Here is a 22103-nt window from a genome sequence, read left to right on the forward strand (position 1 = left end):
TATGCTTTTAGTTAACCCCACGTGAGATTAAACGAGGTATTTAAAAAATTGTCTCAGACCAAAACAACCGTAATGTGCCACCTTTCCTATTTCTTTTTTCGGTTTTTTGAATCACGCGTTGAAACCGGCGTGGTTGTGTGGACACGTACGGTAGTGTCACGTTTAAACACTACATGGTGCCGCCTTTCAGAGCTCAGAAATTTTAGTGCAACATTAAAATTATTTCCGCCTGTTTATTTAGAAAGTCCTTGCTGTTACCGCAGTGTATAAAATGCTGGCTTTCATTTGAGCTAAAGGGCATGTACTCCACAAAAATCGGTTGTCGGTCCCTTTAAGGCCAAAGATTCAGATCTGTACGTTTTAAAGGAGTATTGACACGAAATTTTTGTGTTCCGTTTTTTTCGTGGCTGAAGGTGCCTACGAGCCCACTAACCAAAGAATAACACACTAGATTGTCGAACGCAGCAGAAATCATTACTTACGGCTCCGTTTATTAGGCAACCTCTTTGTTGAGCTTCGTTAGGTCCACGCATATTCGGTATCCGCCCGCTGCCTTCGGTACTGCGACAAGTCCGGAACACCATTGTGTCGGCTTCGTAATGCGCCTTATGACGCCTTGCTTTTCTACCTGGTCCAGCTCCTGCTTTACCGTGTTGTACAGAGGGATGGGAATTCTGCGAGGTACACTGAGAGCGAATGGTTTTGGATTTGGCTTGAGTCGAATCGTGTACTCCTCCCCTACTGTACCTAGCCCTTCAAAGATATCCTGGCCCGGGGCTGAGTCACTTGCATAGCAAGTGTTACGAATCGGCCAGCGCCGCCGTACTTTCCCGCAGCACTCCACGGCTGTGTGGCGAAGCCACCTCGTGCGCCTTTCTGCCGTCAGGCGTCACCATGTCGGTGACAAGTTGCGACAAGCCGCGTCAGACGCTTCGTTTTCGGCGCATTTCAAAACTTCGGCGGTTGCCGGCGAGGCTCGTCTCCACGCTCTTCAGGGACACAGAGGCCCCGCGAACTCAGTGGAGTCCTCCTCTCTCCCCTCTCCCGGTAACGTGCGCCGAGGCTATGAACGGCTTACGAACTCTGGAAAGAGCGTTGTGTGTGTCTGTGACGTTCGCGGCGTGTTGCCGCTTGTTGCGTTTTGGCCGTTACCGCTTTTGGGTATAAATAGACCCCCGCAAGCGTTGTAAACCATTCCTGTTTGAGCAGCGAATCGATGCTGTCGCTCTGCTCGAGTCCTGTATGGTAACCTCGCCCGTCGGGGCATTGTTCTTTGGCTTCGGCTCACCTCTCGCTATGAAGTAAACAGTTACGTTAGCCTACGGCTTCTGGACTTCTTCACTGCTGCAACAGCGGCGGGCCGCTCGCATCATACACGCTACCACTCGTATGTCGGAGGCCACGGCGCTCGGATCGGGTGCCCCCGCCCGGTCGCAACACAAGCTTGTTTTTCACCTCGCTTGGCGGCATCGACGAAATTAACGACACCCAATGCGAGGATAGCAGGGTAGCCCAGAAGAGTAGTAGTCTGTGAAGACATGACGTACACTGGCTGCAAGCAGCTGCGGCCCTTCCACTCCAATGTAGCTGTGAATTGGCCCGCTACCTCTTGTCCTCTGGGTACAGCCTTGGTAGCGGAAGGGATGGGCGCCTTGGTGGGTGCGGAGGATGTTGCGGATTTGTAATTTACCGCCAACACGGTGATATGAGGATAGAGGCGCCGAGAAAGAAGTGGCACGTTGGCAGGCACGGCCAATAAACACGCAGTAGAACGGAAAGCTGAGCTAGTTGGATCCGATTCCTGTTTAAAGCGCGGACAGACGATACACAAGAAAAAGAGAATAAACATGCACGCACGTTGACACGGCGCCAATAAACACTGAAGAACGGCTTTCCCGGGTTTCGGCACCAGTAATACGAAAACGGAAAGACTTCCTTCAGCGTTTATTGCCGCCGTGAAGAGAGCGACGTTAAGCCATTTACGGTAATGCAGCGTTCGAACAGATGCCCGCGTGCCTCCCGCAGTCCCAGTGCGTGCCAACGTGCCACTTATTTCTCGGCGCCTCTATCCTCATCACCATGTTAAAATCCGCAACAATTGGTGTTCTTGGTGGTAAACACTTTGTTTATAGAAAACTGTAGAAAGAGGCGCCGGTTGGGAGCACCAGCACACTGCAGTCCCCTAGTCGACGGCCAGGAGGTCGTGGGCCCTAGCGGCGAGTTCGGCCAGCCGGATCCCACACGCTTGCACTTGTGGGTTGGAGCTGAGCAGCGTAGCCTCCTTCCATTGCTCTAGCAATTGGGTCAGGGACAGAGTAGCCTATTGGCAGGGCGAGCGCCCACTATGTGATGGAGGGAATTAGTAGGGAGTAATTTGGCTCGCCGCTTGTGGGAGCGGGAGATTTCTGGCCGACAGCTGCGGGTGAAGAGGGTGTATTCAGGCACGCCGCCAATAGCAGCACCGACGGCGAATACAAGCTTCGCTTGGAAAACAATTCCCGCCCATGGGAGGAACGGTGGCCATATTTGAAAACTGACCATTTTGGAACAGCGGCGCCACCTGGAATATTACAAATAAAGCAAGCGGTGCGGTTGGTAGGCAATATTTCGCTCGTTAGTATCCCCCCCCCCCCCCCCCCAAAGTTACGGTGTGTGATCATTTTAAACGAGGAACGAGTTGGAAAGTGTAATTTATCGTCTCATTTGGCTGCGACCGTGAACTGGCGTCGTGCGTTCCATTTTGTATACGGTTATTCCTTGATATAACGAATTCCTAGATTTAGCGAAGTTTTAAGTGCGAATGCACTTTATAAGCGACCCCGAACCTTCCGCCGTCCGCATAGCAACAGCTGCGGGTGCGCGCGCTTTTCGTCTTCCTTAGCAACGGGGGGAGATGGGCGCGCGCTGCCTGGCCGCTGACATGGCACATAACCACGTGGGAGATTGGCCAGGAATAAGTGCGAATGCACTTCTTAAGCGAGCCTGAATCGTCCGCCGGGGAGGTGGGGGCAAGTGCGAATGCACTTTATAAGCGACCCCGAACCTTCCGCCGTCCGCATTGCTCCTCCTCCTCTCCCCTAGCAACGGCGCGAGGAGCGGAGAGGAGCGGACTGCGGATCCCGAACTCCGCTCGGGAGGCCGAAGGGAGACGTAAGCGGCGCATCGCCTGCGGTGATGAAGGCCGGCAGCGAGACGCCGAACGAAAGCGTGCGAAGCGAGCCGAGGACCCCGAAGGCGTTCTGGCCCGGGAGCGCGCGGCGCGTGAGCGTGTGCGGGCCCTCGAATTCGATCGGCCGGACGCGCGCTTCAAGCGAGACTTCCTGGACCGCAGCTTCGGCAACAGCTGCGCCGTGTGCGACCGGCTGTGGTTCGATAACAACCTAAGCTGCATTTCCGGCGTGAGGAACGAGACCAACAGGTTGAACGCGTTGCGGGTTCTCAAGGCGATGGTACAATTACTACGCCGTGTACTCTCGGCGCAAGAAATGCATTCGCACTTCCTCACGATTCCCTTCGGGGAGGTGGGGGCAATTTTTTTCGATTTTCCTTTGCCAGCCCCACTGAAACCCATGAGTTCGTGCCCTCTATGTAACGAAGGCGTTGCGACGGCTAACCTTGATATAACGAATTTGCTGCGCTGTTGAGCCATTGATTTTTTCACTTCTCCCGAAAAAATCGGAGGGAGAAAGGCACTAATTTAACAAATTTAGCCTTCCCCGCGGACTACCACGTGTTCCCACATTCTAGGCCTGTGCGCACGTGCTAGGCCTGCCTTTCGGCGCGTAGTCGCGCATCTCAACTGTTATTTGTGGTGTCGGTTCATCGGTGACAATTTTCTGCTGCCAGAAAAAGAGAAGTTTTTTTTTTCTTTCCAAGACAAGTTCCCAATTTTAAATGCCACCTCCGCCGGCAAGAAAGAAGAACGGCACCGCCCGCTGCAGTATCCCAGCTATACTCGGTGACAACTTAAGAACGGCACCGGAAGTTGCCGCTGTGCCTTATCACCGTAGCCGGATGTTTCTCCGCGCGGCGCAAGTAGGGCGTTACTGGGAATATTCTGAACATGGCGTGAGCCGTTCCCGTGATTTTTTGGACTTAATATGCTTATAAACGACTCCAGGGACGACAAACAAACTGCGTGAGACAAGGCAGACGATATCACGCATTCATAGCAAACCCCTTTCAAAACGCTCGCGCACTGGCGTCACGGGTCCGGCGCTTTGGCGGAGTGATACACTACATGAGGTGGTGCCGTTCTTGAGTTGCACCCGAGTATAGTACCCTTTCACCAATTTTCAGTTCGCAAACGAGCATCAAGTTCGGGAAAAGCCGTCCTTTCAGCACAAGTTTGGTCCTTGAAACGCGATAAGGCCCCTAAAAGTGTCGAAAGCGAAAATGATACTTAAGTTACGTTTGTGAATACGGTGGTAAGGGACCTCGCTTAATTCTTTGGAGTGGCTTGTAGTGACTAAGCTCATGGGAAAGCAGCAGACATAAATCACGCAGTTTGTCAATGTGAAATGAATACTAGAAAGGTGAGTTGCCCGTCTCCGATATCTAGCATTTTAATTTCGTTTCTGGTTCATTCACGCGATCCTTTGCTCGAAACCTGCATCTAACGAAAACCTGGATGTAACAAAAAATTGCGAATTTTCGTCAACTTCGTCATATCCACGTTTATCTGCCCCACAGGTGGCACGGACCGACATTCTAGGGTTCCCTCTTTAATCCTTCGATAAATGTTAATTCCATCAATCGATGTCGTTTTTCGCGTACGGCCGCCAATTCTTCCATGACCAAAAAGCGTTTTAATTCGATTTACAGATAAGCAATTAGGCGCCGTCGCCGTGCTTGGTGTTAAGCAGAACATTCCACTAAGTGCGATCTACCTGGAAAGCTTGAGCACAAACAAAGGAGTAATTTTCTAGGAAAAGTTTTAAAGACTCATTAATTGTTGCAACACCTTTCATAAAAATAGTTATATTTCCTTTCTTGTGCATCAACCAAAGCAGCTGACAAATACAGTTGAACCTCGTTATAACGAACACTGATATAGCGAATTATCGGCTATAGGGAACTAAATACAAACGTTGGTTGGCCTCGCTTTATTTCAGTGACACTTGTTCTGTTTACAACAAAAACGAACCCGCGAGAGGCGTGCCCTATCGCCTAAAACGAAGAAATATTTAAGGAACGCTGATAGACTACTCGGAAAACCCCCCTGATGTCCAAAAATGCTGAAGTAGAAAAGGCCCTTTTGTGCTTGGACTATGTGGAAAACTTCATACTACCCAAGCAACAACAGACATCCGTGGGACATCCGAAAAACATCCGAATGTCCAATGACAAGTCTGGATGGCCACTGTATGTCCGCGTTTGGATGTACATTTGTGTACGTACAGTGGACATCCAGCAACGGATACATTTTCGTATGTAAGTACAGTGGACATCCACAATGTATGTACAAAGGACATACATTTTTGTATGTCCGGAGAACATCCGCCTGTGGACGTGCAAGGGGAAAAGCTACTCAGCTTTTAAATTAAAAAGATATTGTACATCAACATCCTGACTTGTATTTAAGTTTTGTGTGTGTTAATAAAATTTAGCCTAATTCTTAAACTATTTTGAAGCACCTCACCATCTCCAATAATGATTTGTGTGTGTTAATAAAATTAAGCCTAATTCTTAAACTATTTTGAAGCACCTCACCATCTCCAATGATGACCTTTTTTGAGAAGAGTATATAATTGAGAACCGCTACCATTATGTGTGAAGCAAGTTTGCCGTGTTCCTGTATAGTTATCTGCCCAGTAGTGCATTGGTGTTGCACAGTGTAGCATTCATTGCAAGAACATATAATTCTGAATTTGTGATACGGTAAGTTTTTACTGATCGTCCGAAATACATCCAATTCGGGATGCCCACATGGAGGTGCAGAAGTTTTAAATTCGGATGTCCCATGAACGTACATGCCATGTACATCGGCTCTGAAACAGACATCCAGCGGACGTCCACTACAGCCGGAATGGACGTACGGTGGACGGCTGATGGACGTCTGGTGGTTGCCTGGGCATCACATGCCAGCCAGTGCACTCGTCCCGGCCCACACAACAGCCATCACCAAAAGTTTTCTCGTTGACCTTTTCACTTCCTTGACAATGCAGTAGTAGCCTAATTGTTCTTGCACTGACACGACCCGAGACTGAACCCTGTTGTAATAAAATAGCGTTCTGAAAATTTCCGTGGGCGCTACGCACCTACAGCTGCTGTGCTGAGCTGTCGCGCCCACTCACCAACCAGAAACGACAACAGTGGCAGCCAGAAGTGACTGCCCTGAGGCTCGAATCGGGTGCAGCAACAACTGGAGTGTGCATGGGAGGAGGCATGCCGGTAGGTTTGCTGACGATATTACACTGAATAAAGAAAATATAACTTCAGCCAGTGCATTGCCTGCTCAGTAGAGCTCGTTTTCTGCCAAATTACTGCTTGGCTTGCATGGTGTCTTGGAGACACGGTCATAACATTGGAGTGCTCTTCAATTGGAACTGATGTTTTGTTGCCAACATTGTGCCATTACCTATCTACAAAAATGTGGATAGAATGTATGCTATAGTGTCAAAAACCAAATTAAGGGCTACATTACGAACCGAAACTAAAATGCGCTTAACCGGAAATCATATCCAGCAAACAGAGTTTAATTACAAGAATTTGAAAACTAGTTTTTGAATCTCCCATGGCCCTATCGTTGCTGCAAGCTCTGTCAGCCCAGCCCACTCACAGAATATACATTTTGAAACCCTGAAACTGTCAACTTCTCGTGCAAACTCAGAAACAGTACGCAGCCATGCGGTCGTAGCTGCATGTCAAGCCACACAAGCATTAAAGACGTTTTTTTTTTTTTTTTTCATTTTCTTCATATGACAGATTCTCTCATTTGAAAATGGCATTATATCGTTCTTTTGTGAAAAATTCCGGTAAGAGCATGCAACCAAAATGTGCCAAGCTTAGTCTGATAGAAAAGTGACACAAAGCTTATCTCGACAACAAAACACACACAGAGACAAGCAGCCGCAATGCTTTGTAACATGGTTTAATGAGCGGTGTTCTTTCCCTGAAAACCAGCAGGTGTTGTTTTCTCAATAAGCATTTGTTTTCTCAACAGAAACAATTTTGACAAACTCTCTCAAGTACTTCCAAAAATCTCTCACTGCGTAATCAGTAGACAACTAAACAAACGTCACGAGTAGCCTACGTTTTCAAGCTTGACAAGCGTGCTCGGGTGGGCGTGGCAAAAGCAAGACAACGAAAAAAAAAAAAAAAATCTCATTAGCCTGTACACAGAGGGAAAGCCACACCAGGGCTGCTAATATTTTGACGGTGGTGTGCGTTGCGTTCTACATCTAGCTTCGTGTTCTTTCTGCAAAAGGCCTGTTAAAGAGCTAAATAAAAACCACCGAGACTTTGAAGAACCCTGCGCCGCCCGGCAAGCGATCCGTTGTAGTGAAGCGAGCGCCTCCTGTGAAAGACAAAGCGAAAAGTGGGAGTTAGTCTGCAGAAATGATAGACGTTTACTTCTTTACTCTGTAGCACGCATTGAAGTCCCACACTGCGTGCCTCTAAAGACAACAGAAATACAATAGAAAAAAAGAGACAAATTTTCTTAGGCTTTGGAAGGCATTGGACTTGGCTAGTTGGCACATGTTTGAATGGATGAAAAACCAGCGGTAAACTCCCTCTCTCTTGTCCTGTTGTTTTCTTCTGTGTCCTGTGTTTACCGCTGGTCTTTCATCCACTCAACCATGCTGCCGCTGCAAAAAGTGGCCAACTCTCTCTCTCTCTCTTGTCCCGTCGTTTTCTTCTAGCTGTGTCCTGTGTTTACCGCTGATCTTTCATCCACTCGGCCATTTTTATTTCTGCCGTTGCAAAAAGCGGCCAGCCACACCAATACTGTAGATAAAGCAAGGGAGAAGAAAAGATGTGGCCAAGTGGACGAACAGCCAGGCAGCAAAATCCACCACCATAGTCGTCAAATCTCCCAATACATAGCGGCATGAATGAGTGAGCAGTAGCACAACACATGCGAGATAGATCGATGCCATGAGGAAGCATAAGACGAAAGCGAATCACAAGGTAAATCACATCAAGTGGCAAGAGGACAAAGGCCTTTGAAAATGTGGGGTGGAGTCAAAGCATCTCCGGCATTCCATTGGACATTAACCCTTTGATGCCCAAAACTTCAATGTCTTTGCTTAAGATTGTGAAGACATTTTTATGATCTACAAGGACTTCGGACATCACAGATATGAAGTCAGAAAAAAATTTGGTTCATTAGGACGGACACTAGGACACTCTGGGCACTGGCTGCCCATATATCACTTGAACAAGAGCGCTACCTTGATCACCAAGATTTATGGTTCAAGTAAAGACAATAATGTAAAGTTCTTATTCCTATCATTTGTAATAACAAAACTGCACAATTTCGTTTACCTATCACCAGCACGTTGAGCCACCCGGGCTCGATGTGAGTTGACGCGCATAAAAAAAGACTTTCTTTTTAGCACACAGAAGTACGTGCTGCCCTCTCTTTATTTAATTTTTGAAGGTCCGGGAACCTTTGTCTGTCAACAGATGACTTGAGAAATGCTTAGTTGTCTTTGGACTTTCTTAAAACCAGATTAATTAGCATAGAACTGAGACTACCACTAAGAAGCAGTGCAAACATGCCACCACTCCCCAAAACTACCAGAGCCTGCCGCTTACAACTCGCAATTGTTGCTGCCACCAAAAAGCCACCAAGAGGAGTGCGGTTTCTTCACTCACTCGGTGGATCAAACGCAGAGTGCGCCCCTCCCACTGGGTGGGCCCCTGTGTGGTTGCTAGACGTCGAGCATGAGCACGGCGGGGTCCTCGACGGCGGCCTTGACCTTCTTGAGGAACGTCACCGCTTCCCTGCCGTCGATCAGCCGGTGGTCGTATGTCAGGCAGATGTACATCATCGGCCGGATCTCCACCTGCACCAACGGGCAAAGGAGTGGGGGGGAAGGGCAGGTATGCAAGCTATCCACGTATGGCATCATTCACACAGCCGTTTGTCACCCCGTGATGTCACCGTCTTCCAACACGGGCGACGATTTCTCAGGTGACTTTTTGCCACAAACAGTGCGACGGTAACGGGAAGGTGGGTTCTACGTTTTCGTTCCGCCGACGTGACGGGACCACGTGCCACGGTAAACCAGCCAATCAAAAAATCTCAATTTTTACGGCTAAATTTAGCGAAAAGTGGGCCCATGTAAAAATCTAAGTCACTATTTATTTTCGCATTGCAGCAATTATAGCCGCTTTGTATTGTATACATCACGACACTTTCTTTAAGATTAATAAGCACGCTCAATTCCAGGCTCAACTGATCACTAGGCAAACGACCCTGTACTCTGACGAACACTACTCCATTACGTCTTTGTCGCGGTTTTTCGCCGTGACGGTGCCGTAACGGAGATGGTGACGGCTGTGTGAATGAGGCCTATTTCCGTACACAGTCACACACGTGGGCATTCTCCTCCGACAGAAAGAACATCCTTTAGTACAGTGGAGAGATAACCAAAGCTGGCTACTTAGACAAGGCAGGGTTAAGCCTTGGTGACCATTGCACATGGAGTAAAAACAAAAAGATAGGGGAGAAACGTCACTTCCTAGAGTGGCCAGATGTTGCCGTGAGCGCTTGGACTAGGTTAAGCTAGCGGCACCTCTCGTGAGAGGAGAAATCGCGCAGCAGCTGCGATCAGCATTTCATTGCGCAACTGCTATTGCCTCCTTCGCCATCGTCAGCCACGTAGCTTTGTAGTCCGCATTAATTTTCATTGTGACATCATCTGCCTCCGATACAGTCAAAGCTCGATGTAACGAAGTCGGCAAAATCCGTAATTTACTTTGTTACATTGAAATTCGCGGTTAATATTATGGGTTCACAGCGTGAAGCAGATTCTGCAAGCGAAAACGTGGCGCACGTACACGACTGGTGCACTGGCGTCACTACGGATACCACCCTCGCGATGCAGCAGTCGTGAAGGGAAGCAGGAAGCTCAAACTACTTACTAATTGCCAGAATAAAACTCCTTGCTAAAAAAAAAAAAAAAAAAAAAAAAAAAACACCGTTACCATAGTTAAATTGTTTATGCTGGCATCAGTGTAAACTGCATGGGGCGTTTTCTGCATGCGAGGATGCGCTGAAACGCAACACAAGGGCCAAACAAAGTTGCTTATGTGGAAAAGAAGCTAATACGAGGGCGAAAACTGCCCTGTAAAACGTCATAAGCGCCGCTCAGGAAAAGCACCCATCAAAAGTCCGCTGCGGTGGCAAGCCAGCGCAGCCAGCCAACTGCCCCGAGCGCTTTGAAACTCCCGCCTTAGGACATGCACCTCCCCACTGGCAGAAGTCGTCAGACAACAGGAAGTTGCCACCGTACGTGATATTTAAGAGGAAAACTTTGCGGAAGACGAACTTCCCAGCTGGCATGCATGTACGAGCACAAGAAAAAGCCTGCATGTCAGCCAACCTAACGGCTGACTAAGCCAGCACTGTCTGGGGACGGCGACCCAGCGCTGTGCTTTTTCAGCCTCTCCTCGTGCTAGACAATTTTCGTAGCCACCTGGGAGGGAACGCACGCCGGGAACTGAAGGAGCTGTGCACCAAGACCGCCACCATTTCGGGTGGACTCGCTTTGGTGCTGCAGCCACTTGATGTTTGTCTGAACAAGCCGTTCAAAGACAGCGTGTCCCAACTGTACACTGACTGGATGGCTCAGGGAGGGTATGCCTTGACACTGACCGTGAAAATTGCAGCGAGGGCGACCACTTGTGGGAGCGCAATTCGGAAGCGGCCAGCAACCTGGACGACAGCTCTAGTGACTCGGACTAAGAGCGAAGCATCGACAAACGAAGACAAGTGTTGTGCGATCAGAACACTGCTTGATTGCCAATTGTGTACGCGCATATTTACTGCAAAAGGTAGGTTATCTAATGCATTTATTTTTTCGTTGCAGCCTTCTTTCATCATTCTATAAAAGTTTTCGAAAAATTACCCCACATAATAAACGCACCCCCAAACTTTGCTCTGGTTTTACAGGGAGAAAAAAAGGTGCATTAATTACGCAAGTAAATACGGTACGTGGTGTGCATACACTTCAACTTAAAAAATGCAACTTTTTTCTTGACCTGGACAGATGTTTGTTTATTCATTTATTTATTTACTTATTTATTTGTTTCAGGTGTCCACAACTGTATCAAAATTTGTAATAACGATAGCATTTCTTGGTTTACTTTGGTCTGTCTGTCTGACCCTCGAATGAACCACCCTACCAACCAAAATATGTAGAATTCCTATATGAAAAACTTATGTAAGCACTACCTTTCCAAAACGTTAATTATGATGCCATGGTTAAGGTTATTCAACATTCCGGGCTGTCTCCACTAACATGAAACCTGGGGAAGGGGCAAAGTATGCAGTGTATAAGTGTATTCCTGGTGCGTTGGCGTTTTTGCCAACAGAGATGAAACCATTGGGGGTAGAGGTACACAGATTGGCTGCAAAAGTCTCTTGTCTTTGAAGCACGAAGACCTCTAGCGCAAGGCGTAAACGAGTGTCCCAGTGTTTTTTTAGTATCCATTACGAAGCACTCCAGAGCAAGGCGCAAAGGAGTGTCCCAGTGTTTTAGTACCGTGGCTACATGAGACGACGATTATGACGACGACAGGAGACGCCAACAGCCGCAGCCCCTAAGAGGCTTTGCCCCTAAAACAATTACTTGGTTTGCTGCGAGGGGCTTTTGTTACATTGAAGTTCATTACATCGAGGTTTCACTGTACACATTCAGGCTCCATGTCCTTGCACGAGAAGGAGGCAGAGTTTCTAGATCGAATGAGGCCCTGCGGTACATCTTGCAGGTGCTAAAAACGTCGTCGCAATGCGCCCAAACGAGCGCGCGCAGTACCTTGCCGTTGATGGCCACGGGCCGCTCGAAGATGGCGTGCATGCCAAGGATGGCGGACTGTGGCGGGTTGATGATGGGCGTGCCGAACATGGAGCCGAAGACGCCGCCGTTGCTGATGGTGAACGTGCCCCCGTCCATGTCCTCGATGGCCAGGCTTCCCGTGCGCGCCTTCTCGCCCAGCTCAAAGATGGCCTTCTCGATGTCGGCGTAGTTCATGCGCTCGCAGTTGCGCACCACCGGAACCACCAGGCCCTGGGTTTTGACAAGGGCGGGAAATTTGAAAGGAGAAAAGCTTCGGGGTTTTTCGTCTGCAAGCATGCATACGCAGGGGATAACATCCGAAGGGCCTAGAAGACAAAATACAACCGTGTTTATTTGGTAGAACTAGTTTTCGGTAAATAACTCTACTCCATTCCAGCACCGAAACAAGTCTTTGAACCGAAAAAAGGTAGAAAATTCTGAAACGCTACGAAATTTTGTGCTATTCGATGCCACCAGTGAAGCATGGTGCAACAGTAATACAGTCGAACCCCACAATGGCGAAACTTCCGGGGAAGGCCAAAAAAATTCGCTTTTGCGAGACTTTCGCAGCTGCAAAGATGGAACAGAAATGACAGGAAAATTGCTCGCAAATCGAATATTTATTTCCAAAAGCCGCTTATATTACTTTCAGAGCTTTACCTTGCAGCAACTTCCCAGCAAAGCTCTCACACTACAAGAAGTGGTTCATGGTTAGTCATCGGCAAGCGCGCTTAAGAACTACCGAATCGTGTCAAACGTGTGTTTGCCCTCTCTGATCGTTATTCTCCTTGGTCTTGGCACTGAGCATGCCCAAGCCGGCAAGCAAAGGCAAACTTTTTCTGCTGACAAATTTCACCAGACAGTGGCACCTCGTTGTTCCAATGCCATTCACAAAACTAAGTGAGCACCACTTTGTCGAAGTCCAAAAAAGGCAGCAGCCGTTGCTGCTTTGTTTTGCGCACGTGCATTAGAGTGGCGGCCTTGCTTTTCAAAATGGCAGAGCGGGCTGCACGCGGTTAGTTCCCTGTAACGCGGTTCCAAACTCATCGGCGCTCTCTTCCCCTCCTTTACTTGGGCCGCTGACTTAAGCAATGATAGCTGCCTAATCTTGTAGAGACAAAAACTCCCACTTTTGGGCTCGCAGAGGCATCTTATCAAGACCAGACGTGCCGATCGCCACCCAAACAATGAAAGCACACGTGCTGCTCAGCAGTAGGGCGTTAGCCGGTAAGCCTAGCCCAAACCAAAGCTGCGCCATGGGACACCATATGTCGCCCCCTAGTGGTGTCACTGCAAGGCTGCCTTTACGGTCACCTGCTGCATGGTCTTTTCTGTGAACAAATATGGCAGCGGCCATGCAAGCGCACTGTGGCAGAAGTTTATGCACTTTGTGTCCGAATAAAATGCATTTGAGCACTTTTTGGACACTGTTAGTCTCAAATTGGTAGACGAAATGCTGACCGCACTTGCAGTGAATTTTGTTATTGCGGGATTGCTGTACAAGAACATTTCATTCTCAAGAGATATGAAATACATTGGCTTCTATGGACGTTCGGAGGGGATCCAAAATATTTCGTTGGCGCAGGAATTTCGTTATCGCGGGGTTTGACTGTAATATTGGTACAAAAAAAGCCTTAACTTCATGTTAGCATTTAAGTTTTGCTTTGGTATCTTTATTATTTGTTCGAGGTTTACTGGAACTTGGGGGTTTTCGGAGTGAGACAAACTTGTATTTTGTCTGCATGGCACCCTAAAAGGGAAGGAAACATACAACTTTAGACTGTCTTTGTAATCTGCTCAAACCAAAATAAATAAATAAATAAAGAAATAAATAAATAAAAAAGCTACTTTTCATGAAAAACATCCCTTTCAAAGGTGCAGACATTGGATGTTCACTATATCAAGTACTCAGTTTTGAGATGCGCTGGGACATTCAGTGATCAAATGCATGCCTGAAATGCAGAGTCTAGATGAGAAGGAAATAGAATATAGAAAAAAAAAAAAAAGATAGACAAAAAGAAGCACGACGAAGATGCGCACCTTTGGTGTAGAGACCGCCACGCTGATGTCGATGTAGTCCCGGTAGACAATTTCTTGCTCGTCAATGACTGCAAGAGAAGAACAGACTGCACTGTTACAATATGAGTCGGCAAACGTGCCCACAAAATTTATGGCCAAGCTACAATGGTAACTGCATTTTGCACGCAGTTGGGCTTTTAAAAATATGCACCGATCTGTACGCACTACAGCTAACATATAAGTTGAAGTTTCTGGCATATCCACTCCACTGTACTACAATGTACTAGAATAGTGAGAAACATGCAGCCTGCCACCCAAAAACGCGCTGTTGCAGTGATAAAATTTTCCATTTTGTTGTAAGCTGTGATTGCACATTGAAAGTGTCTCACACATGAAATCAATTTTTTTTAGCCATCGAAAGCAGCAACCTATGGAAGCTGAAGGAATTAGGTGCCTTTAGAAGATGTAAACGAATTCACACCGAGTCTCCAGAGTGAGCCACCAAATCACTAGCAAACAAGTAGAAGAAAAAAGATAATCACCCTTTGTTCACCCAACCACTCGGTAGCCAAAATGGTTGTGCATGCTTTGCGGCAAGACCAACTTGCTCTGGCCAGGTTATCAAATGCTGGGCAGTACTTTGGGCACTGAACGGCAGTCAACTGGGAATCACCTTTGATCCAAACAGTTTTTGCTTCTGAATGCCAAGGTGGGTTCGTGATCTCTTCAGCCACAAACTCAATTCAAATACGTGACCTGCTGCACTGGCTCAGTGGCTATGGCGTTAAGATGCTGAGCCTAAGGTCACGGGATCGATTCGCGGCCGCGACGGCCACTTTTCCAATAAAGGCGAAAAGTGAAAACGCCCGTATGTTCGAGATTTCGGCGCACGTTAAAGATCGCCAGGTGGTCAAAATTAATCTGGAGCACTCCACTAAGGTGTGCCACACTGCCTGTGTAGCGTCGGCACGTTAAAACTCACAATCAATCAATTCAGATGTGCTTTCAGTTTCAGCACAACTGTGGATAAGGCCTCCATTTAATTTGCCTAAGATTGTTAAAAAAAAAAATTTCAATACACCAAACTAACACCTGGTCTAGAAAACATGCTACGGCACACTAGCACAATTCGAATACAGTAGCCGGCCCATTTTTTGGACCTGGAGGTTTGGAACGAAAAATAGTCCGAATAATGGAGCAGTCCGAAAAATCCACGAGTCATTACTCTTATGGGACAACTGGCGGTTCCTCGAGAAAGTCCGGAATATCCAGCAAGACCGAATTTTTGCAGTCCAAAAAAAAAAAAAGAAAAGAGGTCAGCTACTGTAAATGCCAAACGCCGCAAAGCCTCAAAGCTTTTGTATTTTTTCCCACTCTGGCTAGCATGGAGTGCCCCTCAATTGGCAAAACTAAGTATTCAGTCAAAAATCCTTCTAATTAGCCAAACAGATAGATGTCTAAAACCACGACTACACGTCTACGGCTACGGCTGCAAGTCGATGGCTACAGCTGGATGACTGCATCCACGGCTACATGTCTACGGCTGTGGCTAGACGTCCACGGCTAGTGCTACGTGTCTACGGCTGCAAGTCGATGGGTACAGCTGGATGACTGCATCCACGGCTACATGTCTACGGCTGTGGCTAGACATCCACGGCTAGGGCTACATGTCTACGGCTGCAAGTCGATGGCTACAGCTGGATGACTGCATCCACGGCTACATGTCTATGGCTGTGGCTATGGCTACAGCCCTCAGCGTAACTCAGCGTGGCGCTCACCGGCATTGACCACAGGCTGGTCCTGGAGTGCGAACGCGGCAGCCTTGACAAAGGGGGACATGAAGCCCAGCTTGACCCCGTGCTTCTTGGCAAAGGCGTCCTTGTACTTGTTCCGCATCTGGATCACACTCCTGCAATCAGGGGGGGGGGTGACGGGAACGAGGCTTTGCGTCTCAGTGACCCAAGGTCTAAAAGAATGTGTATATGGGTATGACATGACTAAGAAATTCAGCAGGCGTCTTATCTATTTATTAACGTGTTTACGACCCTCCAAATCCTCCACTGTGTGTGTGTGTATTAGGTTAAACTATTGTATTATAATTAATTGCAAGGCTTCAAGTTTCGTTCCTTCGTAGACGACAGACAAGAAAGTTTCTGGCTGAAGTACTGCTAACAGCTTCACTGCAAAATCTACAGGGTCACTAAACATGTCTGCTGACAAGGCTGGGAGGAAAAGTCACCAGTGACAGAGGTACATGCAAAAAGGATAGCAAACTTCCAAATCTAATTAGATGTCCACAGCAGGGCACAGGCCGGTCGGTGCTGCACCAAAAGTTTGAACATGCTAAAACATGACAAAAGTGTTTGAACTTACAAAACAAAATTAAACAGTAAAGGACTACCGCCACCACAGGCTCACAGGTCTGCTTAGTGTGGCAGGACCACTTGAAATGTTCAACGCTCTGAAGCAGATGGTGACCTACAATCCCAGCACTCAAACCATCGTAGTGCCGCAATTACAGTTTCAGTTTACACAGCTTTCTCGGAAACCTTAGCAGCTTAAAAAAAAAAAAAAAAGCGATTTAAGATTTTTCTAATTTTTCTTTGCAAATCCTCAACAAGAACGATTTTTTTTATCTGAGCGCCGAAGTTTTCGAGAAAGGTGCATAGCTTTCTTTTGTAGCCATACAGCTGCTTTGCAGGTCAATGCAATTTTTAGTAGCAGCCACATTTAGAGCCCAAAAAGGTTTACAGCTTGAGCAAAGTGTGTGAGGTGCACGCACTCCAGCTGAGAAAACAAGAAACATGTCACAACAGGCTATGAACACTTTAAACCTATGTACCCCCTCCAAACAAGAACTGATGAGACAAACAACAACAACAACTGGGACTCACGTCATGTCCACCTCGTTGAAGGTCGTCAGCATGGCGTACGTGTTCTGTGCATCCTTCAGCCTCTGTGCGATCCTCTGTCGCATGCGGTTCATCTTCACCTGTAATGAAGAAGAAGAAAAAAAAAAAAAAATGGGACAGGAGTATAGCTGAGAATGGCCTGATGCTTGTGGAAGCCCTTAACCTTTGTGTGTAGCTGAAATGAAAGCAGACTACACAAAGGAATGACAAACTTTCCCTCACTCGGTGTTTTGCAAGCAACAACATAAAATCGGATCAACTGACCATGCAACTTCCACTCCGTCATGCTCACATATGCAACCACTCAAAGCTCAAAGCTACACAGACATACACGACCAACTCCATCAATGACTTGCTCCAACTCCAGACTCTAACATCAGCAGCCTCTAAGTTCATTTCTCGGTTGTTGATGATGTTTATTGTAGGGTTTAATACGCTGACGCAACGCAGGCGATGAGGTGTGCCGTAGTGGAGGGCTCCGGATTAATTTTGACCACCTGGGGATCTTTAACGTGCGCCGAAATCTCGTACACACGGGCGTTTTTGCTTTTCGCCTCCATCAGAAAAGCGGCTGCCGCGGCCGGGAATTGAACCCGCGACCTCGTGCTCAGCAGCGCAACGCCTTAGCCACTGAGCCACCGCGGCGGGTGTTCATTTCTCAGTACAGAAATGTATTTCAGAGATCTAACATTCCCTGTATCGTAACCTGGAAATAACAGCCTCATAAAATCAACAGGCAAAAAAGCCCACAGCCTTTGGCATGCATGAAAGCCCTGAGGAAATGTTCCCCATTTTAGGCCCACTGAGCTGCTAAAGAGTTCAGAAACGTAGACATGAACGTCACAAACTTTAAAAAAATAACAGATATACATCCAGCAGTTACATAGCAGGCCTGCCAATAAAACAAATGAACAGGACAGTGGCAACAAAAACACTGAAAGAAAAAATAAGAATGCTCCAACGCTAAGGCAAGAACAATGTTTTTGGTTATGAATGTGCTGCGGCAAGGTCTGCCTTTTATTGCTCCAAAGATCCACACTAGAACAGAAAGTGCTACAGCCCTAAATTTCTCTCTGTGGGTCAAACAGGGGTGTTTATTCAAACCACACAGCTAATTCAGTTATGCAGCAAGCTTAATCAGTGTGGCATTCTGTATGTTTAACTTTGCATTCAAAATGTGAACAGCTCGCTTATAACAATCAGATCCTGGGCATTTTTGGCTTCTCAAGTGCACCAAATATATGGCCTATGTGTCTAAAAAAAGGCACAAAAGCCTTTGACAGAGAACTACACCCCCGCTTTCATTGAAAGCCAGTTTATGCATAAGCAGGGTGCAAGCACTCACTCCCGATTCAAAGTGGTAGGCTGGACAAAGGGAAGGCTTAACGTAAAAGGGTCAGCCCGGAGACTATGTCGTCAACTGATAACCTACAGAGATGACTTTGAGACAAGCTTTTCATTAAGCGCTTCCAAGGGCACTAAACCCAGTGCTTTGCCCTGCCAACCATTGGAAGTGTTAGTGGTGCTTGAGAAAGAAGATGCAAAATTAGGCGTCCACATCAGCGAATGTGTTGTTCCACCGAGTTGACAAGAACCAGAAATGCCCTGTACACGCGACACGCACAGTCAAGAGCAAAAGCTTATGAACAACGAAAATGGCAAATCTAGGCTACCGTATTGTCATGCGTATAACCCGCACCCGGACGCCTGCAAGCTGTGGACAGGGGACAGACCCCCTCCCCCCTACCCTTCCCCTCCGACCAGTCTCCCACTCACCCTCTGCTCTGTCCTCGCACCAACAACGGGGGCGGCCTGAGCGGCGGCAGCGGCCGCCTGGGCAGCGGGTCCGGGCAGCTGGATGCTGGACACTGGTATGGACGCCATGGGTCCTGCACGCACACACACAGAGCCACAAAAAACAGTCGGTTGATCTCTTGTGATCCATTTACGAGCCGTTCTTCTCAGGTCCTTTCACCAAGGGGGGCCAAACTCAACCATCAACCATCGCTGCACGAACGCCAACCAGTGCAGGTGAGTCTTAAGAACACCGTGTAGCAAATCACAGCAGCATGTTTCCAAGTACACGCCCTTACATGTTACCCGCACATAATGACCACCACACCAACCAACCCCTTCTGCAAAGCTGACGCGTGCAGGTAGCTTTGTTGCGAGTAGCATTTGCATGTGACTGCAGGCTCTGCATACCCCTTTTGTGTGGGCTGCTTCACAAAAATGGTTGAGCACCAATGGCCATCTCTTAATTAAGGGTCAGATGGGTCTGTGGGGCTGAAATACGGTCAAAAAATTGTTTTCTGAAAAATGGCACTTTGTGCATCCAGAGCCATTTTTCTATCAGTCTGCGAATTTCCTCATCAAAAAGCACCATATTTTATTGTAAATAACATTTTCAAGTGCACTCTACAGCTCAGTTCGCGCAGAATTTGATGGTGAAACGGCACTTTTCTTGAAATGTAAAGCTAGCATTTCACCCTCGAACATCTCGGCCCCCAGAGCAGGTACAACTGCAATTTTCTTTGCTTCAGATACGCAAAATGTGTAGAGAATACAATGTTGGAAACGAATTTTTCAAATGGAGGCTTTGGAAAATTATTATTGTGTTTAATTGGCCCCCCTGTGAGCCCTGGCACAGCGCAGCAGCAGTGCAGTTACGTGTGTTGTAAAATGACCAAAAATAGCTAAATCCAGACCCCATTCACAGAGGCCGCCAGCCCCATTGATGTGCCAACAACACCGCAATCTGCCAGGTCTGTTTCTCTACGCAGAAAGTGCACAACAGTGTTTTACCTTTCGCGAGATCCAATTTACCACCCCTAGTGATGATGATGTTTAGAGTTTTTTGGCGCAAGGCCAGCTAGGGCAAAGAGCGCCAAACAAAAGTATCTAAAATAAAATAGTGGCTACTAAAGCCAAAACAACAATAAAATCAATTAACGGCAATGGTGATGGCTGGTGTATAGGGCCAGATTTGATTATGCGTGATAGGAAATGAGGTTTAAAAAATTCACATCTGACAAATACTCACACACACGTTTAACGGAAAACATGGCATCGTCACCCAGAAACTGAGAGGGATGTAGGGGAATATGTTGTCTGTAGAGTTCTCTGAAGTGTTTGTGTCGTGTTGTGTGAAGTGCCTTGCATGTTATTAGTATGTGCACTACGGATAGGGCCTCTCCGCACCTGCCGCACTGGGGTCTAGGAGATCCCGTCAGCAGATACGAGTGCGTCGCATGGGTGTGCCCTATCCGTAGCCTTGCCAAGGCGACTTCTGTGTGTCTGTTGTGTGAGTCAGTTGTGTACCGTCCCAAGTGTGGCTTTATTACATGTAGTTTGTTGTCTGTCTGTTCGTCCCAGTGTGTTTGCCATGTTCTGCGCAGGTGCTGTTTTATGTGAGGCTTGAGGTCTGTATATGGTACGCTTGTTATGTCGACAGTGTTCCTGAGTGCAGCACCACCGGCCCTCTCGTCCGCCAACTCGTTCCCAGCGATCCCAGCGTGTCCTGGGACCCAGCAGAGGAGCAGCCGATGCTTCTCCGCATACACCGACATGATAGTGTTGAATACAAGATTAATTATGTGGTTTTTGGGGGGTTTATGCGATGATAATGCGCGAACAACACTCAAAGAATCTGTGTAGATGATAGAATTGGGAATTTGATTTTCAAGGATATGTCGTACAATCAGTAAAATTCCGTACGCCTCTGCTGAAAAAATTGTTGTGTGCACGCTCATGGTTCTGGCTGCATTGAAATTTGGACCATGAGCAGCGCACGACACCATAGTGGAGGTTTTAGAAGCGTCACTGTAGAATTCAGCACGTGGATATTTGAACTGCAAAGAAAGAAAGTGCTGAAGTATTGCAGCTCGCGGTACCCGATTTTTGTCAAGCTTTATAAAAGAAAGGTCACAGGACACAGGGCGAACTTGCCAAGGCGGTAAAATGTTTAAAGAGGATGACCTGTACACGTCTAAAAACGAAGCACTCAGATCCGAGGCTCGCTCTCTCGCTCGAAGTGAAAAAGGCGGAGTAATGGACGGGCGATTTACAAACAGCACAGATGTGGATGTATCGTTAAGGACAGGATAAAAAGGGTGGTTATTCTGAGATGAAATTTTAAAAGCATAAAGCAAGTCCATGTACGTTCGCTGGTTCTCAAGGCTCCACTTATTACATTCAACATATAGACTCTCGACAGGGCTAGTGCGAAAAGCACCCGACGCAAGCCGTAGCCCCAAGTGTAGTACTGGGTCAAGCATTCGCAATGCTGTTTTACTCGCCGACCCATATACCACACTGCCATAGTCCAAACGAGACCCAACCAAAGCAGTATACAAGCGCAGCAGGAGTTCTTTATCGGAACCATAGGATTGGTGTGAGAGAACCTTAAGGATATTCATTGTTTTAAGACATTTTTGTTTTAGTTGTTTCAGATGAGAAATAAAGGAAAGTTTTTCATCAAGAATTATACCGAGGAACTTGTGTTCTTTTTTGACCGGAATCGAGACACCATTCAGTTTGATGTCTGGATCTGGCCTGATCCCACGCCTTTTGGAAAACACAACACAAGTGCTCTTGACTGGGTTCAGCTTAAAACCGTTCTGATCTGCCCAGCCTGCTAGTTTGTTGACACCAAGCTGGACTTGGCGTTCGCAGATTGACATATTGCATGATTTAAAAGAAATTTGCACATCATCTACATATATTGTACAGGAAATGGTTCGTGGCAACGCCTTTCGAAGTGAGTTCATCTTGACAATGAACAATGTGCAGCTCAAAACGCCGCCTTGAGGCACGCCGTTTTCCTGCAGGAAAACATTTGAAAGGGCAGTGCCAACTCTCACACGAAAGGTTCGCTCCGCCAGGTAGCTACGAAGTGTATTAAACATATTTCCCGAGACACCGAAGGCTTTTAGGTCGTAAAGTATCCCGTATCGCCAAGCGGTATCGTAGGCTTTCTCGAGATCAAAAAAGACCGTAGCACAAAACTGTTTGTGGACAAAGGCATCCTTTATATACGACTCAAGGGCGACGAGTTGGTCGTTTGTGGATCGCCCCACCCTGAAGCCGGCCTGGCAGCTCTCGAGAAGACCATTATATTCTAAGAAGTACACGAGTCTCCTGTTAATCATCTTCTCGAGAA

General features: G+C 47.3%; 1 protein-coding gene across 1 annotated transcript in view; it reads right to left on the reverse strand.

The window, feature by feature from the left end:
- Positions 1 to 7075: 7075 nt before the first annotated feature.
- Positions 7076 to 22103, reverse strand: part of LOC144149953 (dihydrolipoyllysine-residue succinyltransferase component of 2-oxoglutarate dehydrogenase complex, mitochondrial-like) — a 41825-nt gene continuing 26797 nt past the window's right edge. The window contains exons 12-18 of the mRNA XM_077681706.1: positions 18719 to 18831; positions 16925 to 17022; positions 15809 to 15939; positions 14052 to 14119; positions 11991 to 12242; positions 8824 to 9014; positions 7076 to 7519 (exon numbers count right to left, since the gene is read on the reverse strand). Coding sequence (XP_077537832.1) covers positions 8880 to 9014; positions 11991 to 12242; positions 14052 to 14119; positions 15809 to 15939; positions 16925 to 17022; positions 18719 to 18831 — 797 coding nt within the window. The 3' untranslated portion in view covers positions 7076 to 7519; positions 8824 to 8879. The remainder of the gene's footprint in view (positions 7520 to 8823; positions 9015 to 11990; positions 12243 to 14051; positions 14120 to 15808; positions 15940 to 16924; positions 17023 to 18718; positions 18832 to 22103) is intronic.

This window comes from Haemaphysalis longicornis, unplaced genomic scaffold (assembly GCF_048455015.1).
Source record: "Haemaphysalis longicornis isolate Haplotype H1 unplaced genomic scaffold, Haemaphysalis longicornis Haplotype H1 scaffold_8, whole genome shotgun sequence".
NCBI classification, from domain to species: Eukaryota; Metazoa; Arthropoda; class Arachnida; order Ixodida; family Ixodidae; genus Haemaphysalis; species Haemaphysalis longicornis.